This window comes from Magallana gigas, chromosome 1, assembly GCF_963853765.1.
Source record: "Magallana gigas chromosome 1, xbMagGiga1.1, whole genome shotgun sequence".
NCBI classification, from domain to species: domain Eukaryota; kingdom Metazoa; phylum Mollusca; class Bivalvia; order Ostreida; family Ostreidae; genus Magallana; species Magallana gigas.
The window spans coordinates 26,729,976-26,744,960 of record NC_088853.1 but is presented as its reverse complement, the minus strand read 5'-3'; the positions used below and the strand labels follow the sequence as shown (position 1 = coordinate 26,744,960).

The 14,985-nt window shown below is 38.1% G+C and overlaps 1 protein-coding gene across 1 annotated transcript; it reads left to right on the top strand.

The window, feature by feature from the left end:
* The first annotated feature begins 12,663 nt into the window (after nt 1-12,663).
* Nucleotides 12,664-14,665, top strand: LOC136269799 (golgin subfamily A member 6-like protein 22). Its single transcript, XM_066065042.1, has one exon. The coding sequence runs from the start codon at nt 12,819-12,821 to the stop codon at nt 14,601-14,603; it is 1,785 nt and encodes a 594-aa protein (XP_065921114.1). The 5' UTR covers nt 12,664-12,818; the 3' UTR covers nt 14,604-14,665.
* Nucleotides 14,666-14,985: the final 320 nt, after the last annotated feature.

The following is a 14,985-nucleotide window of genomic DNA, read 5'->3' as shown; positions in this document are numbered from 1 at the left end:
ATTTGACCCCTGAAGAAAAAGCAGCTCTGTATGGGCAACAATTATACCGGTATCAAAATTATTTAGCTCAAGCTCGTATTCAACAAAATCCTCTTGCTGCTGTCGCTGCTGCCGCTGCTGCTACCCCTACCCCTACTGCTGCTGCTGCTGCTGCTGCCCCTGCTGATGGTGCCCCTGCTGCTGCTGATGGAGCTGCTGCCCCTGCTGTTCCTGAAACCAGGGAAATGGATTCGCAAGTAATCAGAAGTGTTTCTAATAAAATGCAAAGAAAAGCAGGGCTTCTTTTAGATCACCTTAAAAAATCTAATGTCATACAATGGAACGACGATGGAGAAATTAGTTATCGAGGAGAACCCATCCCTGGTTCTAATATCGTAGATTTAGTTACCAATACAATGAAAATTAAATCTAGTAGTAGGTTACCTCCACCGGCAGGTTCTAATGAATTTGCTCAAGCTTTGAAAGAAACCAAATCCCTAGAGAATATGTGGTAAATCCTAACGTTATAAAAGCTATGGAAAGACCGGGAAAAATCAGTACCCCTAGAACACCTAGAGCCCTTGCTCCCTTAAAAGAATATGATGATGAGGATGATGACACTGGATTTCACGATGCCTCTAGTATTACCCCTAGTAGTACTTTTATGACTCCTAAAAGAAAGAAAAAAAAAAGTGACGACTTAGACTACGGTTTTTCTCCTGAACCCTCTGGTATTAGATGGGACGTCTTAAGAAAATAAAAAAAGAAGAGAATATTGACTCTGTGTTAGAAGATATTTATTATGATCCTAAAACAGGGTATGGCGGAGTACAGTCATTATATCGCCAATTACGGGCCAAAGGCTATTCTATTTCTTTATCTGAAATTAGAAAATGGCTCAAAGAACAAGAAGCTTATACTCTGCATAAACCCATAAAAAGAAAATTCATAAGAGGACAAACGAGAGTGACCGGTATCGACGAACAATGGCAATTAGATTTAGCGGATGTCTCTCAATTAAAAAAAGACAATGACGGTTATACTTTTTTATTGTGTGCTATTGATGTGTTATCTAAATATGCCTGGGTAGTACCCATAAAACAGAAATCGGGAAAAGAAATGATTCGGGGATTAAAGGAAATTATTAAACAAGACGGCACACAACCTCTTCGCATTCAATCAGATCAAGGACGGGAATTTACCAACAAGGAATTTATAAGTGCTTTTAAATCCATTCATTTTTTTACTACCCGGAATGCAGAAACTAAAGCCAGTATCGTAGAACGATTTCAACGTACTCTGAAAGGAAGAATGTGGCGGTATTTCACTCGTCAAAAAACTCGACGTTATGTGGATATTTTACCCGATTTAGTATATGCTTATAATCACAGTTACCATCGAAGTATCAAGAGAGCTCCTGCTGAGGTCAATTCCTCCAATGTGTTAGAAGTGTGGAAAACATTGTACGATAAGAAAATAAGTCTTAAAAAACCTAAGTTTAAAGACGGAGATCGAGTGAGAATCAGTAAAGCTAAACGTACCTTTGAAAAAGGTTATTTACCGAATTGGACTCGAGAGATATTTAAAGTATCTCGTTTAATCCAGGAATCTGTACCTTATAGATATAAGGTAAAAGATTTTAACGGAGAAGAATTAGAAGGCACTTTTTACGAATCTGAATTACAGAAAGTGACTAAAAAAGACGAAGTCTATGAAGTGGATGAAATTTTAGGCTATAAAAAGGGACGGGTCGGAAAAAAATCCATTTCTCTTGTCAAAGTAAGTTGGAAGGGATATCCTTCCAGTTTTGATTCATGGATACCCCAATCGGATCTCATTCTTCCAAAATAGAACATTGGAAACTATGCTGTGGAAAAATACCTAGAGCTGAAATTATCTTTTTTGCTCAATTATTGATTTGTATTACTTTAATTATTGCCTCTATTGCAATGTTAGCCTTACACGATACGAATCGAGATTTCTGGATGGTTATTCTTAGCTCGGTCATGGGGTACATTATGCCCAGTCCCAGCCCTCCCAAGTCTAAACATGAGCTACCATAACAATAACAACAACAACAACACCTGACACCTGGGGGTCCCTTATTGACGTCATTTAACCTTGAAAAAACCTCCATATAAAGAACACTCTGAGCTGTTATCGGCATACTGACCAAAATGAGTCGAAGATATCAATATCGTTGGAAAATTGAATGTGCCTACCACGGAAGAACAGACAAGAAGCCTTCTCACAAGGGAGAATGGCTACCTTCCAAGAGGGCCTGTTACAAAGATTTTTTAAAGGAGCGTGATTTAATGGAAGAGCATGATCAGGCTTATTTGTACAAGAGAGTCGTATTGCCTAAACACTTTCTGGTCTTTGGAAAAACCCAGTATAACCAGTACAAGTACAAAATAAAAGCAGCCTTTTACCGTCAGGACCCAATGTGGACCATGTACGAATCGAAATGGGGAAACCGACTGGGGAAAACTTTAATGGAATTGAAAAAATTTAGAAGAGCTGGATACTCTTATGTGGATTGTTGTGACCCTGTCGAGTACCTGTATATGAGAAAACCTTTTCCCCTTGAAAATCTTCCTCCCTTTGAACCCGCAGTCCAAAAAGAAGAAGAAGAAAAGAATTTTCCCGAGATTGATGAAAAAGCCGCCCAGAAAATGGAGAGGGTCATGGAAGAGAAAAATGAAGACATGGATACGAAGTGAATGTTAAAAAAAAACTTTCTCATGTTTAAAAAAACTTTTTTTCTGAATTTGTGTTGTATGTTTGAATTAAAATTTGTTCATATATAAATAAACTTGTAATTTTATTTTTTTATTCATTTTGAATTGATCATGGATGCGGGAGAAGGTTTTTTCATGACTTTACCCAGTGATGGGTCCTATAAAACATTTCCAGAAAATACTCTGGCCCAATTTAAAACGTTATTACCTCAAACCGTAGATTTAACGAGTGGTGAATGGGAAGTGGCTCTTACTGAAGTTCAATATCCCAGTAGTATTGAAAACATTTCAGAAAGCGAGGCCTATGTAGATGTACTCTTTGAAAACAAATATGAAAAATTGGTAGAGAATCCAGACCAAGGCAAAACTGAGCGATTTAGAGATGAACAATTAACGGCTGTAAATCTGAAAAATATCTTACCTATGACCGACTGGAAGGACTCTTTTTATAATAATAATTTTAAGAAAAGCGATGCTAATAAAAAAATCCCACCCGAGGATACGAAAATGACCATTCATAGAATTTTTTTTAAAAGTGGAGAGTATGCTAATGTTGACGAACTGATTAATGAAATCAATCTGGGTCTGCTACGAACGTTTAGAAAACTGTGGCTACAGTGTGGTGGCGGTGTTCCACAACAAAGATTGACAAAAGAACAGATATTAAGTTTAAGTGCAGACGAGGCAAGAAAACAATTAGCTAAACAAACAGAAAAAATAGAAGAGAGAATACTATCTAACAATAATCTGCAGTTGTTTCACGACAAGACTTTTGACCGATTAGAGTATCATATCAATGGAAGGAAATTACGTGAAGAATGCCTTTTTGCCATTCGTTTTCCTATCTCCTTAGCTTATAAATTTGGATTTGATGATGCTGCTCTTTTTCTTGAAAGTAACCATGACGTTGGCAAATTTATTGCTTTAGCTACAATGTACAATCATGCTGATGGAAAGAAAGATGTAGAGTTAGGGGCTGGTCATACCAAATGGATCAACGTGGCTTATCATCCTCGTTACAGCCTTGACTTATCAGTAAACCTGAAACAATTATTCATTTACTGCGACATCGTAGAACCCCAGATCGTAGGATCTAATCAATTAAAATTGCTGAGAGTGGTCCCCATCCACGCAAGTTACCCCCCAAGTTGGGATCAATACCAATTTGTGTGGGAACCCAGAAGAGTAGAATATTTGAAATTGAGTAAGAAACATTTTGACATGATTGACATTCAGATCAGAACTCCTTTAGGAGCCGTATTTCCTTTTTTAAGCGGAAGAACGGTGGTAAAACTTCATTTTAAAAAAGCCTTTTAAACATGGAGCTGTGGATTCTGATTGTTACTCTAACACTATCGACAATTTTGATATTTAGTTGGTGTATTGAATGTATCAGACGATACTGAGAGTATATAAATAGAGAGTTATTTATAATTTGACCTCATTATCAATCAACATGGCCTATAGACATAGACGAAGAAGAAGGAGGGGTCAGAAAGGAGGATTTGTACAATTTATACCAGCTCTAATGAGTGCTCTTGCCCCCACGGTAGCAGGAATGGCACTTTCTAGAATTTCTTCTAGATTACTCCCTCAACGAGGGAGAGGAAGAAGAATAGTAGCAAGAAGATACAGATATAGAAACAGACCCTAATTCAAAATGATATAAAAAGAGAAATCACTAAGTATATTTTTCAGTCTTGATGGATGTTTATAGCGGATTATTACACCAAAGAGGTCACGGAGGCTTAGGTACTCTCCTTAAATTAGGAGGGTCCGTAGCGGCCAGTGCCTTAGCACCTCTCCTCGGAGATTTTGTTGGAGGTTTGATAAGAAAGAAAAAAAACAAACAAACGGGCCAAGGTTTCGTGACTGATGCCCTAAAACAAGGTTTTAACGTCAGTAAAAATGCTTTTTTACATGGGGCAGCCATTAGAGATGCCCTAACTCAAGGTCTGAACACCAGTAAAGATACCATTTTACATAATTTAAGAGTCAGGAGTAGTAATAGACTTAAAAATATTGCTATTCCTTTAGCCGATAGTCTTCTAAGACAAAAACTTCCCCTTTTGGGATCTCCTATCATAGGTTCAGTGCTTAGTGGTAAAGTGATACCAATGATAAAAAATAAGCTAGGCTCAGCTATTGAGCGAAGAGTTAATCTCTTAATGCCAAATCAATGGGGTAGTGGGACAAGAAGAAGAAGAAAAGAAGAAGAAGAAGAAAACAAAGAGGCGAAGGAGTAGTCAGTGACCTAGTCAAAGGAGGAATTAAACAACTCCCTAAATTATTAAAAAAGGGGACTCAAGCCCTAATGAAAAGAGGAATTAAAAAAGGAATAAAAAGAGGAATTCAAAGAGGCGCTCAAAAAATCATTAAAGAAGGAACTAAACAAGCTATACAGACTGCTGCTAAAACAGGCATAGATGTCCTGAAAGAAAAAAATATCAAAGAAGCGGGTGTTGCCCGAGCCATAGAAGGCATTCAAAAAGCAGAAAAATTTTTAGAGAAAACAATTCTAGCGAAGGGAGGCCCTACTAAAAAAAGAAAAAGAACAATAAAAGTAGGAACAGGTAAAAAAGCAAGACTCATGGATATTTTTGACTGACCAATGCCCCCACCCTATAAAAAGAGAGTCAGACCCCTCACCCTAGACAGTCGAGTACCTTAATTCAAAAGTCACACACACACTTTTTTAAGCTTCAAAAATGATGCACAGAGAGTCATGCATGTGTGGGATGGACAATTTAGAATTGTTCCAGGTTCCCCCCACCAACATAGCCTTGGAAGAATCGAAATGGATGGAATATTATCCCATTTCCAGTACCCTCGATTCCGATACAGCTCCCATTGAATTCGATATTCAGGGACAGGGAGACGAATACATAGATCTCTCACAGACTTATTTACAAATAATTTGTAAATTCACGAAAGCCGATGGCGGTAATTTAACGGGAGTAAATGGAATATCCACTCCCGTGAATAACATCATACATTCTTTGTTCTCAGAAATCGATCTCACTCTAAATGGTAAAATCGTTACCCCAGGAACAGATACCTATCCTTACAAAGCCTATTTAGAGAAATTACTTTCTTACAGACCCGAAACCTTAGACTCTCAAATGTCTGCTTGCAGTCTGTGGGAAAAAGACACGGCAGGAAAAATGGATGATTGTGATATAGCGAATGCAGCTCTAGGTAAAACTGAATATACTGTGGCTGGTGACAAAATCACCATAACTGCTGCAAATATGGCACTGGCCTATCCAGCCGGTTCTGAAAACGACGGGTTGAGAAAGCGCCACAATATCGTCGACGACGGCAAAAAGATTACTTTAATCGATCGTCTGTATCTAGATCTCTTTCAACAGGACAAATTCATTCCCAACGGAGTAGATATTCGTTTGAGATTTAACCGAACAAAGTTTGATTTTTACATGATGACTAAGGCAGGGAGTACAGGAAAAATAAAACTTCTGAACGTGTTACTGTGGGTCAGAAAAGTCAGACCTACTGCAGCCGTGTTGAATACTGTCAACCAGAGGTTGAACGTAGAAACGGCCAAGTATCCCCTAAGACGGGTAGACGTTAAAACGTTCACCATTCTTACAGGAACCCAATCCAAAATCAGCGATCATCTGTTTCAAGGGCAAATGCCAAAACGAATCGTTTTGGGTCTGGTAGCTAATGACGCTTTCAATGGCACTAGTACTAAAAACCCGTTCAATTTCAAAAACTGCAAAGTCAAAAGATTAGATGTCACCATCAACGGAGAAACCATCAGTACCCGACCCTATGAGCCGGATTTCGCGAACGACTTGTATCTCAGATCTTACTTGAGTCTGTATCAAGGACTGGGAAAATTCGGTGCCGATTGGGCCCCAGGAATTAGTTTCGACGAGTATAAAGACGGCTACACCTTGTGGTGTATAGATTTCACCAAAGATCAGGAGGCACAGCTAGACAAGTTTCATCTGATTGAAACAGGAAATTTGAGAATCGAAATTCAATTTGCAGAAAACACGGCAGAAACTCTGAATTGTTTAGTCTACGCTGAATTTGATAACGTGCTAGAAATCAACAAACAAAGAGAAGTCAGCACTGATTATTAATGGATACCTATCAATTGAAAAAAGTCTTAAAGGCAGATTTAGGATCTTCTTTTGCAGGTGTCTATGCCCTAGATATCATTCCTAAACATTTAAATTTTAAAGAAAAAGCCATGGTCATAAACACAGATCCTCAAGATCAACCGGGAGCTCATTGGGTGTGTTTATATTTAGACGGAGATACGATCGAATATTTCGATTCTTATGGATTTCCCCCCTTGTATAAGGAAATTCAAGAATTTATTGAAAGAAACAGTCATCACATGATATATAATGGAAGACGTTATCAAGATTTTACAAGTAAAGTGTGCGGGGAATATTGTGTCTATTTTTTACATCATCGTCATAGAAGAGGCCGTAAAGTATTAAAACAATTATTTCCTAAACACTGGACACCAAAACAAACAGATCGCTACGTGAGACAATGGTTCAATGAAAACTATAAAAAACCTAAAACGCACAAAGGTCAATGCTGTAAGAGTTACGATCAGACTTGGCAAGAGAGGGCACCTAGTTCAGCTCGTGAATGAAACACCTGGCTGTGACACGTCACGTAGTCCAGTACCGAGAAACAAACTACTTTCGTTATTGAGAGGATATAAAAAGACAGCTCAAATCATTATTCGTCACAATTTTCATGGGGAAGTGCCACAGTAAAGTAAAACGCAACAATAAAATGGAAGATATAAGAGCTGTAATCGCGGTACCCTTTGCGGACGGCAGTGTTGGATACCTGATGCCAAAAGTCGAATGTTCTCCCTCAATATTTGAACCGATGGAAGTACAGAAAAAAGAGAAAGAAGGAGAGAAGGAAGAAGAGAAGGAGGAAGAAAGAGAGAAAGAAGAAAAGAAAGAAGGAGAAGAAAGAGAAAGAAGAAGAAACAGAGAAAGAAGAAGAAACAGATGAGGAGGAAATAGAAGAAGAAGGAAAAGAGGCGGAGACAGAAGTTTTCGTGGTGGAGAAAATGGAGGAGGGAACTGATCAAACCCCCATAGAAGAGATCGCATCCGATTTCCAAGAAATATTAAATGATCTCACTGGCACTGAAGAGGACGGTGACTGGAACGAGATGCAATGGATGGGAGAAGAAATCGACACGGACAAATTGGTAGAGAACATGAGTCAACAGGAGCTGGAGGAAATCGAGGGAGCCAAAGCAGACAAAATAAGCGGGGTTTACAAAATTTGTACGGATTACGGGAAAGCCAAAGAAGAATTGACGGGATTATGGCTGAATTGCGAAACATACAGCAAAATGGTCAACCGTTTGGGAGGAGAGAAAAGAAAAAGAGAAGAGGAAAAACAAGAAGAAGAAAGAAGTAGGAAAAAACTACGAAATGCTAAAAGACAATTACTCTACCAGTCTTACCTGAAAATGAAAATGCTTGGAAACAACAAGGAACTCCTGAAACTGCTCCAAGTCTGCAGAGTCATGGAAAGAATTAAAAATATGTGAAATCCGTGTGAAATCCGTGTGAGAAAAAAATCAATCTGTGTATATATGTGAAGTTTTTTTGGATTCTTTAATCATTAATGGTAAATATGGTTTTTTTTCTCATTACTAAATGTCTTTCAAAAATCATGTAAATATGTTGTATGTTTGTTTGCTGAGTTTTCCAATTAAAAAAGTTTTTTTGCATTTGAAATCCATTGTTTATTATTTTATCATATATAAAGAGGACTCTGGTCCTAAGAAAAAAACAAGAGGTGATATTTTTTTCATATATTTTATTCGAACAAACAAGTTTAATAACCAAAAGGAAGAGTCTTAAAATCATCAATGATCTGCCGTTTATCATATACAATTTGATATTTCTTAGTAAAATGTTTGGTCAATAATTCATGTCTCTTGGTTCTCTGGATTTTATGAGGATAAGTGACCGTCACTTCATCCAATTCTTTAAAAATCATTTTCTCTAAAGCCTTCATGGTTACGATTTGAGAAGCTCGATGATTCAAAGTAAGGCCTTTGACTTTTTGCACGCTTTTTCCAGTATCTGTTTCAAACGCATAATTCTTAGGGCCACCAGACATGAATTTGGTAATATGACCTCCTTCCAATTCGTCGGTCCATCCTCCTAAACTATTGACTATAGTAGGATTATACAGCCCTTCTACGTGTTGATAAATAATACTGTCGGTATCGAAATAAAGAACCCGATCTCCTAATTTTTCTAAGGTGTCGTATAAATGTAAACGAGCATGAGCAGTAGTAAAAGCAGCTAACACCACGTTTCCAAAGGGGCAGTCTTCGATGAAATCTTGTTTTTCCAGATAATTAATTAAAATCAAATCTCGTTCGGGTTGTTCTAAGTTGTTTAATAACTCAACTCCTTTGATTTCAAGAGTGCTGTCCTGTAACATTCTCGTCAATTGTTCTTCTTCTTTCAAATATTCAATTTTAGGTAATTGAAGGCGCTGAGCAAATTTTCCCCACAAGCAATTCAAAAATAACTTGGCAATAGTTCGTTTCACGGGATTTTTCTCGATTTCTATAGGGTTCAACATCAATTTCTCTCGATCAAATATGTCGCGGATGTAAGCTACCCGTTGGTCCTCGGTTTCGCAATCGGGGGGATATCCAGAGGCTTCCTGTTTGATTTTCAAAAACGTGTCAATGTAACTGCGAAAGAGATCCTGACTTTTTTCTGGAAAATGCCATACTTCGTAAATTTTCTTTAACTGGTATCCGCATTCTAAGGCTTTTTGAAGTTCGCTAGTCACCCAAGTTCCGGTGATACAGCGTTCAGAATCTGTATGCTGACAGCGATACTGAGGATCTTGACAAAGTTTTTGGGCACAAGTACGACATAAGGGAAACAATAATTTTCCTCCGGTACGATAGGGTAAAACGGGATGATAGAGACCCCGAGGGGGTAAAACCTGACATTGAATCAACCCGAAATAATTAGAAATCTCCTCAAAATTCTCCGTGATGATTTCTGGATGACCCATGGGAAAAGGTCTATGTTTCAAAACAAAAGGATATAAAGAACAAACGTCTACATATCTCATGTCTCCCTCGGTACAAAATAAACGCGTGGCATTGGTGCGCCCCCCATACAAAGCTTCCCTAGGATTCAAAGGATCTTGAAAATTTAAATTGCCCACAAACTCTTGCAATTCAAAATTATTTTTCATTTCCAAATCAAAATCGTGTTCCCAAATAGAAACTACTTTATACCCCTGTTCTCTCAAATGATGTTCTCTAATTAAAGTCTGTTCGTACAACGTCCCGTAAGTACAATCGACTCGATGAGGATGATTTTCATTCTGTAAATCAGAATGACATTGAGGGCAACCGTGCCAGTAACATCCATGAAATTCGTACACGGTATTCGATTCTGGATCGTACCCGTCTACGGTATAGGGCCCTAAATTTATTTCTCCCCCATTTTTAGCATGATAAATCCTCCGCCCGTCTCGACTCATCCAAGCTAACCATCGACAAGCTTTCATTGAAAATTGTCGGGCTGGGTCGTATCCCAAATTCGGTATGATGGCAATACTGTCTTCCGGCATGAATCCTCTTCGATAGGCTAAATTAGCAGTACTGGCAAAAGTAATGGCTTCTTGAAAAGGATTGACTTGTACCAAACTCTGTATTCTAAATTGAGCGCAACATCGTTGTAAAATGTCTACGTCAGAGATACAGTAATCTACGAATTCTTTTTGAAAATCAAACAATTTGCCTTCTTGTTGCCGATACCAATCATAAAACGCTTTTCGTCCAGAACAAGTCATGTCGTCAGGATTGTAATAAGAAGCGGGGGGATAGGGACCCACATAATTCTGATTTTGCTCCGTATTAAAAAAAATGGGGAAAATATCCTTTCTTCATTTCCTCAAATCCAAAAGCCGAAGGCATTTTTGATAAAGCAAAAGGCAAATAATTATAAGAATCTATAAATTTCAAACCAAGAACTTCCATCGATAAAATCTTAGTTCCGTTCATCATCACCGAGGGAGTTATGCATGCAGTATGCACCAAATAATTCAAAATAAATTGCCCATCGTATCCCTTGAAATTGTGAGCTATGACAATGGCCCCTTCGTGCAAAAGCTGAGATTGACTTTTTTGTGTAGCGTGAGGCTGGGCCTGAAAAAGCCATTCCATGAATTGTTTCAAAGTTTCAGAACCACGAAACAAATGGCGTCGAGGGCCTAAATGTTCACAGTGAGAACAGGGCTGATCTACCTTTAAATGATCACAATACTGACACACACGATGAGCTACACATAAATTAGGGACGTGAGTTCCATTTTCTTGCGTACATTCAAAATCAAAATAAATGTACATTTGAAGTTTTTTCCCTCTCTCTTTCAGAGTAGGTTTGACTTGAACAAAACATTGGTGATCTTTCTCGACCGTTTCTCTACAAATCTTACACCATTTTCCGTCCCCACATTTGTGATAAGGGAGTAACTTTTTACTCATCCATTTTTGACAGTGAGAACATCGATCCATTAAACTGCATACACTAGTTTCACAGTTTTTACTGTAAGACTCTAAATGTCTCTGATAACAAATCTTGCTTTTAAAATACCCCTTACAATCAGAACAAACAATGCTACTCCCATCGGAAATACATGGTGTGTCCCCCAAACAAAAAGAACAAAGGTAAGGACATTTGACTCTATGATCTTCAATGTGACTATAACCTACATCGCAATAATCGCAGTAATATTGCTTTTCGGTCAATCCAGGCATAGACAAAATAGTATCGTAGTGTTCATCATTCAACAAAACATTCAAACATTTTCCATTTCCTTTTCCTTTGTAAATAGCCTCTAATTTCAGTCGAGAAGAGACCGTTTTAAATTGAAATATTTTCAATCGATATTCAGGAAGCAATACTTCTTGTAACTTGTTCCATTCCAAGGGACCGCAGGGCAAATTAGCATCACAATGAGCTTTTTTCATCAACTCTAAAGCTTCTTTTTTCTGCTGTGGGGAAAGAATATCATTCCTTTTAATACGATCCCACTGTTTTTTCCAACGGGGCAATTCCAAGGGATCCGAGGGGCGCTGGCTGTGTAACCGAGCTACAACAATAACTCGAGGGAGACAGAGATGATCACCTACATTTTTAATTTTCAATACAGATCTTTTTCCTTTCTTAAACTTGTCTTTATTAGCATGTAGATGTCTGACTTTTTGACCTCCGCTTCCCTGAGGATATTTGACGTGAAACAATTCAAATTCAGCAGATCCGTCCGTAATAGTAAAATCTTTTTTCGATTGCTGCACTGCCTGAACTTTATTCAAAATAGTAGCTTCGTTCAAATTCTTTGATTGAGTAAATTCATACCAAATCTCAGAATCTAAAGAGGGATGGCGCAAATTCAATCTCAAATAATCGTTAGGATTACATTGCATGCGCTCTTTCACTTCTTTCAACATGTCGCTCAATAAACGTTTCACAAAACCGCTATCTGATTTCTGAGGGAAAGGTCGAAAGCTGACCGTATATACATTTTGTTTCACTTTAAATTTGCGAGATTGTCGCCCCCTGTCTAATCTAACGTTGTAAAAGTCAGAAACCACTTTTTTCTTAACAGCTTTTCTGACCGCTTTTTTTTTCTTTAAAAGTTTTAAATTTTCATCAATCAATCGCTTTCTCTTATATCTCAACAAACGAGATTTATTCAACAAAATGCTTTCGTCTACATTCATCTCTCTCGCTTTCAAGGGAAGGATCCAAAATGAAAAAAATATTTAATAATGCTATAGTTATAATCATCAAAACATGTTTACGAACTCATATCAAGGTCGCTAGACAGCTACGTCAGAGTATTATAATCTAGGTCACACAGCTGTCTAGGTCACACAGCTGTTGTTTACGTCGCAGCTACATTGACTCCAAACACGTACACAGAGCTAGCGAGGTCACACAGGTGTTGTTTACGTCGCAGCTGCATTGACTCAAGTCACGTACACGGAGGGTATATAACACAGCGTTTCTCTTCAGTTCCTCACACCATTGAATGGACATCCTTCAGAACCTTATCGTGGAAAAAATCAGAGAGAAATTCAGCAACATGGCAGAGGAAAAGAAAATCAAAGAAGAACCAAAAGAAGAAGAAATGGTTCAGATTGAACCAGACAGGCAGTTTTTGGGATTCTCATTCGCCGGGAAAAAAGAAAAAGAAGAAGAAAAACCAGATTTTCTTCTAAAGCCTCCCAGAAATGATGGCGGAGAAACTTACTTAGACATACTGAAAAGAGAAAAGGAGGAAGACAAGGAATTCTACAAAATGATCGTCATCCAGGAAAAAAGAAGACTGGCTAAGAACCCTCACTTAGTGACAGGAACCTTTGGACCCGGAACAGGCACAAAATCCCTCTACAACAAAATACAAGACCTGCTCAAGGATTACTATTACCCAGAAAACGAGTTCAACAGGCTGAAATTGGACGTCATTCTAGCAGAAAAAATGAAGGAAGAGGCTGAAGCAGAACTACAACAGAAAAGAGACGTGGAAACGGAACTGCAGATCACCAAAGAAGAACTACAAAAGGCCATCAAAGAAAATCAAAAAGCCACTAAGAAAATTCAGGATTTGAAAGAAGAAATCGCAGAGCAAGAAAAAGAAATTGAAGAGCAAGAAAAAGAAAATGACGAACAGGATAAAGAAATAGACAAACTGGAAGAAGAAGTCGAAAACCTGCAAGAAAAAATCCACAAACTAGAAAAAGCTCCTCCCCTATTCTTCTCCGAGGAAGAGTACAAAAAACTAAAAACCTTCAATTGGATAATAGAAAACGAACTAGAGAGAGCAGAAATGAAAAATACTGCACTGGAAGAAAAACTGACCGAAAAAGAAAACGAACTGCAGGAATTGAAGGACAATCTCCAAGAAAACAGAGAAATAATGAAACGCATGGAATGCGAAATGGAAACTTGGATCGACTTCGATTACGTACAAAAATCCAAGGAATTGGAGAAAAAACTGGCTGAAAAAGAAAAAGAACTCCAACAAAAGGATGACATGATAACTCGCATGGAAGCCAATTTGTTCACTTATATGGACAGCAATGCTAAAAAATTCCAAGATAAAGAAACAGTCCTGGATAAAAAAATGACAGAAAAAGAAAAAGAGCTCCAAGAATACAAAGAACATGTCAAAGAAATGGAAAATATCAACCAGAAAATGAAAGATGAAGTACAAGCCACTCCCTTATACGATACCTCAGAAGCCGCAACTTTCATCCGAGAAATTCAACGGAAAGCTGATGAACAAATCCAAAAAGCTAAAGAAAAATTGGCCCTCATGGAAGCAGAAGTCGACGCACTCAAGATGGACAACAAAGAAAACGTCAAAATATTCGCAGAAATACTGGACCAAATCCTCCCCCACATCAAGGATATGACAGAAACTTTCAACGAAGCCGACGAATGGGTGAAAGCAGCAGCCACAGGAGAAGCAAGAGAAGCATGGAGCATCTATGTCGAACCCAAAATCGCCACGGAAGAAAAATTCAAAAGTCTCAAGGAACTCTTCACCGAACATTGCAAAAAATTCTGCTTCGTCAGAAACGGAAGAACCCACAATATCAGCGGGGAAATTCAGCTGAAAAAACCACTCAACATCAAAGAACTCAACAAACTCCTGGGACCAAACATCTATCTGAACGGAGGACCAAAGGAACAAGCCACTGAAAAATGGTCCATGGCCGCGAAGTTCAACGAAATTGATTATTTCTCGATCTATTTCACGGATCAAACCCTCAAAGGCGTTGACAAAATCGAGTGTGATATCAGAAAATGAACGTTTCCGAGTGAAAAAAATTCGTTTCCGAGTGAAAAAATTTGTTCTTTATTAACATTTTTCTCCTTTAAACACTGTATATATGTTCATTTGTTCATTTGTTCATTGTATTTGCTTTGAATTCAATAAAATTTGACTTTGTTCTGTCTATACTGCCTTTGTTTACCTTTATTCAGACGCCATTTTGGATTTGACCTAAATAATATTCGACGCCATTTTGGATTTGACCTCACTTGACCCCCCTATCTAGGCGCCTTATACTACTACTATAGTTCCGGTCTGATGGTAGAGAGTTCATCGCCGTTTTTATTGTCAGATCATCCACAAAGTCACAGTGATCAGGGAAAAAACGGATGCAGTGAGTGGACAATAGCAAGAACTA

Coding starts and splice junctions, on each gene's coding strand:
- LOC136269799 (XM_066065042.1), top strand. CDS start 12,819: ATGGACATCCTTCAGAACCTTATCGTGGAAAAAATCAGAGAGAAATTC.